Source organism: Miscanthus floridulus, chromosome 12, assembly GCF_019320115.1.
Source record: "Miscanthus floridulus cultivar M001 chromosome 12, ASM1932011v1, whole genome shotgun sequence".
Lineage (NCBI taxonomy): Eukaryota > Viridiplantae > Streptophyta > Magnoliopsida > Poales > Poaceae > Miscanthus > Miscanthus floridulus.
In genome coordinates this window covers 16,666,329-16,675,913 of record NC_089591.1, presented here as the reverse complement: position 1 = coordinate 16,675,913, position 9,585 = coordinate 16,666,329, and the positions used below count along the sequence as shown (strand labels likewise).

The following is a 9,585-nucleotide window of genomic DNA, read 5'->3' as shown; positions in this document are numbered from 1 at the left end:
ATTCATAGAATCTAATAAATATAAACCTCATATAGAATGGTTTCACCTTTAGTTTTGAAGTGGTTAACATGGTCATATTTGAGCCACTTATGTCCTCATCAATAAACTACAACTCCAATATAAACAAAGTTTGGTAGGCATATAGATCCACGAGTCCTAACACTTGCAAAGTTTTAGCTCAATCGGGCACCATTGCACCACCCAAATCAATCATCTACCAAAATTGCATTGTCCTAAAACTGCAGTAACTCGAACTGAAAAAATACCTCTCAAATCATGTGCTCTACTCAACCAATCTTCAAACCAACTAATAAACAAAATCGAAGAAATCTAAGTGTAGAATGAGCTCACCAAGTTTGGAGCCAATGCAATCATATTTATTTGATCCTCTGATCACAAGCACGAAGATGACTAGTCCAGAGCCACTAAATTTGCATAGATTTCCTTCTCCTTTTTCTTCTTCTCTTCTCTCATGTTGTGTTATGTTTGGCACTCTCTCACTCTCTCCAAGTGTAGCAACTACTGACACAAAAGGAGGGTAGGGTTTTCTATTCTCTCCTATCTTCTGAGGAGCAATCTCCACCATTGATTCCAATTGGAATCCACGGTTCAGAGGAGTTTGGCTTTGTGAGCTACAATGGGTTGACTTGCTAGGCTCCAAAGCATCCTCCATGTGAAGGAATATTCCACAATCGATATGATTAGTCATTAGTCATAGAAATAACTTTTACGGAGTTTCACCTAGTATTATATTCTTCACACATATGGATGGCATTGGATATCCATCTAGTTTCTCGAATATGGTTCTATAATTGGATATAGAAAAATAATGAAAAATAGATTTGGATGCATCCATTTAGTATACATACTAGAAATGAATTTGAATAGAGATATCCATATTATAAGTTTTAGCGGATTTGGATTTGGATTTGGATGTTCAACTATCTATTTCCATCCCTACTTGAATAAGGATAACTACAAAAGCAACATGCACCTTGTTTGAACTCTATGCTCTTTCACTCTCTTTCCTAATATTCCACCAAGTGTAATGACTATCCAATTGAAGGAGCCATTTGATGGGCTCCATGGTCCCCGCTATAGGTGTTTGTCTTGAATTCAAATCAAGGAGACAAATTCTTTAAGTTGCATAGAGTTGGATATGTTGCCACGGTATATTTGATCTAATTGCTATCACTAAGCTCTTATTCTGCTCTTATATATTTTTTTTTCCATTTGACATGTTGAGCAAGGCATGGTTGGTGCCAGGTGGCGTTGGATCCACAATTCGACTTGATTCTAAGACATTAAATTATACTACAAAAGGTTAAATAGTAGAATCGATAGATTTTTCATCAAAATGTACTCTGGAAACATTATTTGTGTCAAAATTTTGTGATGAGAACATAAACTTTTATAAAGATTGAAGTGTATTTTTTTTTGAAAACGAAAGTTTGAAGTGTTGAATATCTTGAAACGGAGGTAGCAGCTACGTCAATGAGCCGTGGCTTTCCTTGTTGAACAAAGCTCACGAGTACGCTACCAGAAACCCAAACAGCGGAACGAGCCGTAGCTCGAGTGGCAACGCTGCCGGTGGTGCAGCGGCCGGTCGTGGAGCTCGAGCCACGATTTTTCACCAGGGTTTTTTCCTATTTTCAACAGTGCCTCTCTCACGTGGAACTATAGTGGGATTGCGGCGCATCCGTCGCCTATAGAGTCTTGGACGGTTTCGGTGATCTCCTCAAGGACGTGAACTTGGAATCTAGGGGTAGTTGTAGGATCTGTTTGTGTACGTGTGTGTGAGTGTGTGTGGTGTGGTGTGGTGTTAGTGTGTATATATGTTCATGAACAGATAGTGCAGTTGTACCTAGGGTGTGTTTAGTTCCGAAAATTTTTGGCTTTTGGCTACTGTAGCACTTTCGTTTGTATTTGGCAAAAATTGTCCAATTATGAACTATTTAGGCTTAAAAGATTCGTCTCACGATTTCTCGACTAACTGTGTAATTAGTTTTTTTTTCGTCTACATTTAGTACTTCATGCATGTGCCGCAAGATTCGATGTGATAGTTACTATGCAAAAATTTTTGGCTTTTGGGTGAAACTAAGCGGGGCCCTAGATGAGAGACGGAAAAAAAAAAACCAAACAGCACTCCCGGCCGGGGGCCCACCACGCCACCCTGGTGCTCCCACGGTAGCCGCCAAGAGGCGAAAAGGGCGCACAGGCACAGCTCTTGCGTTTTTGACCCGAGCGGCCGAGCAGCAGCCAACGGAGCGGCAGAAGGCATCCTCGCATTTTTATTTCGCGCAGCCCGTCCCTGCCCGCGGCTGGCTGCCCCTCGGTGATCTCAAGAGCCCCGGCCGCCTCTCTTCCTCAGCCCGCTCGTCCCCTCTTCGATACCCCCGATAAAACCCCGACCCGCGCCGTATCCAGCTGTCCATCCCCTCCCTACTCGTCTCCTCCAAGGCGGAAGCCGCGCGCGAGACCCACTGAGGCAGTCCGATCCCATGGCGCTCTCCTGCATGAGGTGCCCCGCGGCTGCCGGCGCCGCCTCCGCCCGACGCGCCGCGGCGCAGCCGTTGGCCACGGCGGCCGCGGTCTCCTTCGCCAGATGCGGCGGCTTCGGGAGGTCCGCCGCTGCCGCCGCCGCGTGTTGGCGCATCCATGCCGTCGCCCCGCAGGGAGGTGGGTCTCCTCTTTTGTACGCTCGCTTAGTTCGTTCTGCCCCTCGAATTCTGTTGGGTCAGGACTCAGGAATGGATGTCATATTATAGCTCAGACCAAATAAGTTCTGTACGAACTGCTTGCTTGTAGAGAGTAACCAGCTGATAAAGCCAACTGACACGGATGATATGCCAATGTTCTGTTTTCGTGTACGGAAGTTGTCTCGTGTTTACATTTGTCTTTTCAAATTTTAGATTCACAAGTATGGGAATGCCCTTTTATGATTGAATTGGTGCTAATTCCTTTTCAATCTATGCACTGTCAAGCTCCACTGCATCACTCTGATAGCATGCATGCTTTCTCTGTTTACAGTTACCACAACCCAGAGTAGAAATTTAGTTTATTTTAACAGCAACGACGAGGCCATATATTTGGGTTGGGCTACAGATGAAACCCAACAAGAGCCACAAACAAAGACGATAAACAATTCTAAAGCTCATAGTAATAGTAACAAATTGTACCCTGTTTCATGGTTCAGGGCACTTTGATTGCCATCTAAAATGTCTGTTGCATAGTGAATGTTTCATATGATCATGCATTATCATACATGCTTTTTCATCTGACCATTGTCTCTAATCATCAGCGAAAGCTCCCATGGACGCTGATGTGAAGCATGTTGTCACACCTCCTACCTCACCAAAGGTGGAAAATGGCTCTCCTTCAGAAATCACTCTGGATGATTTTGAAGACTTGAGCGCTCTATGCAAGAATGATGATTCTACTGTTAGCATCACAGTAGTTGGAGCATCTGGTGACCTTGCCAAGAAGAAGATATTTCCTGCCCTTTTTGCTCTCTACTATGAAGATTGCCTTCCCAAGGCATGTGTATATATATCTCCATCTTATGATAACATTTGCACCTATTTTTGTTAAATCTAAATTACAGTATTTTGTCCTCTAGCATTTCACCATCTTTGGCTATGCACGGAGCAAGATGACAGATGCTGAACTGAGGAACATGGTTAGCAAAACGCTGACTTGCAGAATTGATAAAAGGTACTGGAGAAGATTTGCAACCTTATGACTATTCTTTAGAAAATGAAGTTTTCTTTAAATGTGAATGCACTTTGCTCAGTGGTCCTCGTACCTTGTTGTCTCTTTCCAGGGAAAACTGCAGTGAGAAAATGGAAGAGTTCCTCAAAAGATGCTTCTATCATTCAGGCCAATATGATTCAGAAGAGCATTTCCTAGATCTAGACAAGAAGCTAAAGCAACATGAGGTTTGTGCATTTTTCTCTTCAAGTCAAATTGCAAATCCACCATTGGTTTTATTTGTTAAGCTTAAGATTGCCCTGCTTCTAATCGTTTGCATGCATTTTGCATTGAATTAAGTATCCTTTAATCCTTATTTGTTGATCATCCTTGACTCCTTGTTCATTTACATTTCATTTTCTGATGGCGTCTCATTCTCTCAAAATGGTGTTGCCAAAAAATGTGGTTTCTTGTTTGTTTCCATCTTACTTAATTTGTAGCCTCTTTAATGTGCATGTACATTCTTTGAGGGAATGTCTGTACCAGTAAACTTATGGCACATCGAATTTACAGAGAATGATAGAAAAATCCTTTCTGTTAAAGAAGCTAATACAATATACAAATTTTTATGTTTCAAAATCCATCCTTATCCATAAAAAAGTGTGCATTCCTTGAGGGGACGCCTGTACCGGTAAACTTATGGCACATAGAATTTACAGAGCATAATTGAAAAAACCCTGTCTCTTAAAAAGGTAACTGCAAAAAAAAAATTCTTTATTTGGAAAAATGTTTGGATTATATTAATTGTAAGGAAGCTTACATCCTATAAATACAAGAAGGTCCCTAATAGAGACAAAAATTACATTGAATAATACACCAGGACCTCCATTACCACATCGTCTTCTCTGGACAATTTGGCCACATGATAGACTGGCTTGGTGATGCTCGTCAGAGAAGATTACAGAAAGCCAGAAATGAAATCTCCTGCCCAATACAGCAAAGAAGCTCCAATACTTGGGTGACTACAAGAGCCAATGCCTTGAACCACCTCAGGAGTGCATATAGATCTCTGAAGGAACATCGGTCACCAATTTTGCTGGAGTAGGAGGAGAGCAAATCTGATGCCTCCAACTATGGATCCAACACAGCAAGAGGCCCAGAAGATGGATCAACACGTACCCACATAAGGGGATGATGAACATCCAACCCCATGGCAATAGGGTTAGATAAGCGTACATCTGCTGAAGAAGGCGCTGTCACCAGAGTAAACCAGGAGCAACAATGCCTGCATGAAACCATCACCATCGTCATGATTCCAGCAGAAATCATAAGACCTAGTGGCTATAGCCCTATTCTAGTGACCTATCTACCAAGCTGACCATCGGGATGCCAACTCACCTCCCCCACCTGAAACTGCAGCCACCTGAGAGCCGCCCTATCTTGTGAAAGAGACGGTTTCTGTTGTTCCTTTATTCTGCGCATAATTTTTTTTATGTTTCAAAATCTGTTCCCATTAAAAAGGATATATATATAATTGTGATCTGACATTCTGACTAAATCCTTGTTCTGTTGCTGCAGGGTTCCAGAGTTTCTAACCGCCTTTTCTACTTGTCAATACCTCCTAATATATTCTTGGATGTTGTAAAATGTGCAAGCAAATCAGCATCTTCGGTGAATGGTTGGACAAGAGTAATTGTTGAGAAGCCCTTCGGCCGAGACTCAGAATCCTCTGCTGCGTTAACAAGAGGTCTGAAGCAGTACCTTGTAGAGGACCAAATTTTCAGGTGAAGCATCTCATGGATTTGTAACATATTTTCTGGTATAGACATGGCATTTTGTTACCATCCCAATTCTCTGCAAATATCAAAGAAACATGCCAAAGGAAAAGAAAACAGGGAATTTGAAAACTGTTAATTGCTTGTGAAAAGCTTATGAATTTTATGTTCCTTTTTATACAGGATTGACCATTACTTGGGAAAAGAACTGGTGGAGAATTTGTCTGTCCTTCGCTTCTCGAATCTCGTTTTTGAGCCACTCTGGTCAAGACAATATATAAGAAATGTGCAACTTATATTCTCAGAAGACTTTGGTACTGAAGGACGTGGAGGGTATGATGTTGATGGTTATTTAATTGAACTGTGGTAGTTGCATATGATTGTATCTTATTTTATTGTTTTAATTTGCAGATACTTTGATGGCTACGGCATTATTCGAGACATAATGCAGAATCATCTCCTTCAGATACTAGCCTTATTTGCAATGGAAACTCCTATTAGTTTGGAAGCAGAGGATATAAGAAATGAGAAGGTTTGCGCCATGCTCCCACAACAACCGTAGGCATGGAACATCACATAGTTATTGTACTTAAGAAATGCAGTTCTGAACTTAAAATAGCTGTTATGGGCATGCAAATAGAGAGAACTAGCTAGGCAGGCAGGGACTCTTTATTTCTTTCATTCAAAATGACTTTTGACTATAATTCAAGCAGAATATACTGATCTTATTGTCTATGTTATTCTCATGTGTTAACCATGCATTTATATGCTTATGTCATCATTCAAGGGCTGTGTTCTTATTTTCTGCCAGGTTAAAGTTCTTCGTTCCATGAAGCCATTGCAGCTGGAAGATGTGGTCATAGGACAGTATAAAAGCCACACAAAAGGTGGTACTACATACCCTGGGTATACTGATGATAAGACAGTGCCCAAGGATAGTGTGACTCCAACGTTTGCTGCTGCGGCAGTTTTCATAAATAATGCCAGATGGGATGGAGTTCCCTTTCTTATGAAAGCTGGTAAAGCTTTGCACACAAAACGGTATGTTTCATGTATTTACCTTAACATATGATGCCAGAATCTTCTTTTTTACTTGGTAAAGCAGGTGTATACATGCATATAAACACGTCTGCCTTAATTCTGAGATGAAAACATTAAGCAAGATGGATCATATTTCCTAATATAATATTTCTAGCTCCAACACAAAATTGCTTCATAAATCTCTTCTTTTTTCATGTCAAATGAAGGGGGGGGGGGGGGGGCTCTTATGTTGTGATACTGTGCATGCCAAATATTCTTACATGGAAAATGAACAAATTGCAGAGCTGAGATTAGGGTACAGTTCCGACATGTTCCTGGAAATCTCTACAAGGGGAGTTTTGGCACAGATCTTGATAGGGCCACTAATGAGCTTGTCATACGTGTGCAACCGGATGAAGCTATTTACCTAAAGATTAACAACAAGATTCCTGGTCTCGGTATGCGACTGGATAGGAGTAACTTGAATCTCCATTATGCAGCAAGGTAAGCTTAATTTAGCAGTAATTACATTTGTAAACCTGGATTACTATTTTATAGTATACCCAAAGTAATTCTCTATTCACATCTGCACAATAACGAATATGACACAATTGTTACTCTAGTGTCAGTTATTTTCCTCTGATTTATTTCAGTACCTCATTCACTCCAGTTTCCAGTCTAGTTCTCTCACTGCCTTTTTCAGTCCAGTTCTCTCCTTTTTTTCAGTCTATTCCATGGTTGCTCCTTGCTGTTTTTTTGGAATGTATTTGGGTGATGCTTTCCATTTTTAGTATGCTTTTGTGGTTTATGAATAATAGCTATGAGTTATGTGCATGCTATGTTGGTTGTCTCCCTCTCCCTCTATTTGGTGGTTTTAATTTTTGTGTCTTTTTAAAAATTTTCAATTATGCTTGGCAATTCTATTAGAAACGATCTAGTACCTATTTGTGTAACATGTACAAGTTTCAGCATATTAGGGGTTGAAATTGGACCCCTTTCTGAAAAGAAAACTAGTAGGGCTTCCCTCTGGTTTGCAGGCTTTCTTGTGGTTTCACAAACCTTGCTGCAGACATGATATATTTGCTTGAGACATCAATCCATGCTTGTATTGTATTCGTCACTCCTTGTGAGAAGTGCTTACTTTCTTGTTATAGTACCCTAATGTTGCTTATTAAACGTTGTATGCCATGTCTTAGGTACTCAAAGGAGATACCGGATGCTTATGAGAGACTCTTGCTTGATGCCATCGAAGGAGAGCGCAGACTTTTCATCCGCTCGGATGAGTTGGATGCTGCATGGTCACTCTTCACACCCCTCCTGAAGGAGTTGGAAGAGAAGCGGATAGCTCCTGAGCTCTACCCTTATGGAAGCCGTGGACCTGTCGGCGCCCACTATCTTGCTGCGAAGCACAACGTAAGATGGGGTGACTTGAGTGCGGAGCACTACAAGGCATGAAACGAAGATGACTATATCTTTGTGATGTTCTTGCTTTTCCATTTCTGTAAGTTTGCACGCCCTGGTAGTGGGATAGATGCAAGAGAAAAAAAAAGTAGAGAATAAGGCGGGCAATTAACTAGGTTGGAAGGCATGTATCCGTTATTAGACTGAATAACTCTGTTGGCAAAATTACAGCTGTCAAAAATATCTGTTCCTCAGAAGGACGAACTGAAGATCTGCCAAGTTGATCTCATTTTATGAAGTGATCATTGATGGAGTTGGGCCGTCAAGCCTGTCATTCCGGCGCCATTTTTCTCTACCTGAATGAGTGCAAGAAACGGTTGACATATTTCTGCATGGCTGGTGCCATTGCCATTTGTTGGCTACTTCACATGTGTAGACGTTTTACGTTGGCAAGTCGGTGAGATTTGGCTTGAACTAGTAGATATTTGTACTAAACTAAACCGTTTTGACAAGAATTTGCATTAATGTTAGAAAACCAATGAACTTTTACCCACTTTCAAAAACACAAATAGCTAGGTTTTGGATCAAAGGCCCAAGCCCAAGACAGGAAAAATAAGTTGGTTACGTTGGAACTGGCACATCTTGCAGCCAGGGCTTTTGGCGATAACTGGCTAAGGCGGCCCACGCCAAGTAAGGTCCGAAGTCCAAGCCTTTTAGCCTACGTTTTACTAATAAATTTAACGCATAAAGGAAGTGAACCTAGGCTGCAGCCCAGTACATGGTTCTCGCAAAAGGGTATGGACACCATTATTTAGCTAAAATTTCGATATCATTATGAATTTATGATGCCTCTGCTTCCTCTAAATGTCCTCATCTAAGTGAATTTTAAAATTTCCCACTACAGTTTGATGTTTTGTGTTATGATAATGCTCGACCACGGGTGTCCGTCCGTCCGGATGCGGCTCCCAAGCCTGCGTAGGGGACCGACCCCCCACCTCTCTCTCAAAAAGGAAAAAAATCCCCACTACACCTCACAACACACGTGCCCAGCCAAAAAGGCATTTACATGTCCCAAGCAATAACTCTGTCGCTGCCGCTGCATGACCTGCAACTCACGCTGGCAGGATGATCTCCGTCGACTGCTGCTACCTCTCTCTTCTTCGTTTAGATCCGGCGGCCAACATCCCTCCTCCACCAATAGCAGGAAGTAACGACTCCCGCCGCCGCCGCCGCACCTGCATCTCGCGCTAGCCGGGTTGATTTCGCCCCGCCACGCCCCTATCCCCCATGAGCGGACGACGTTGGATGACTATGGCCAAGCGAGCAGCGGCACTAGAGTAGCAGCAGTGGGGCCGTGCCAACAGGCGCTAGCCTAGGCCGGGAGTAGACGCGGGTGAATCGCAAGAGGAGCGACGTGCAACGCCGACGGGCGTGAGCGCGCGGAGCAACGGCCCCCCCTGAACTGAGCTTGCTGGCTGCCACAGTTTCTCACTAGGTAGGCCGTGGCCGCCGTATTTCAAAGTGTTTCAGGCGTTTTAGATTTATGTTTCAATTATTTTGTTTGGATGTTACAAAAGTAGATATGTGATGTTGTATGTGTTGCAATGACATATACGCATATTGCAAGCCTATGTTTCAAGTGTTTCAGGATGTTTCAGATGTATGTTTCAAATATTTTATCTGGATGTTGTATATGTTG

General features: G+C 42.3%; 1 protein-coding gene across 1 annotated transcript; it reads left to right on the top strand.

Moving 5' to 3' along the window:
* Positions 1 to 2,258: 2,258 nt before the first annotated feature.
* On the top strand, positions 2,259 to 8,212 carry LOC136496759 (glucose-6-phosphate 1-dehydrogenase 2, chloroplastic-like). The gene is made up of 10 exons (XM_066492522.1): positions 2,259 to 2,679; positions 3,302 to 3,537; positions 3,620 to 3,714; positions 3,824 to 3,938; positions 5,269 to 5,474; positions 5,649 to 5,798; positions 5,877 to 5,997; positions 6,277 to 6,506; positions 6,789 to 6,989; positions 7,682 to 8,212. The coding sequence occupies exons 1-10, from the start codon at positions 2,502 to 2,504 to the stop codon at positions 7,938 to 7,940; spliced, it is 1,791 nt and encodes a 596-aa protein (XP_066348619.1). The 5' UTR covers positions 2,259 to 2,501; the 3' UTR covers positions 7,941 to 8,212.
* Positions 8,213 to 9,585: the final 1,373 nt, after the last annotated feature.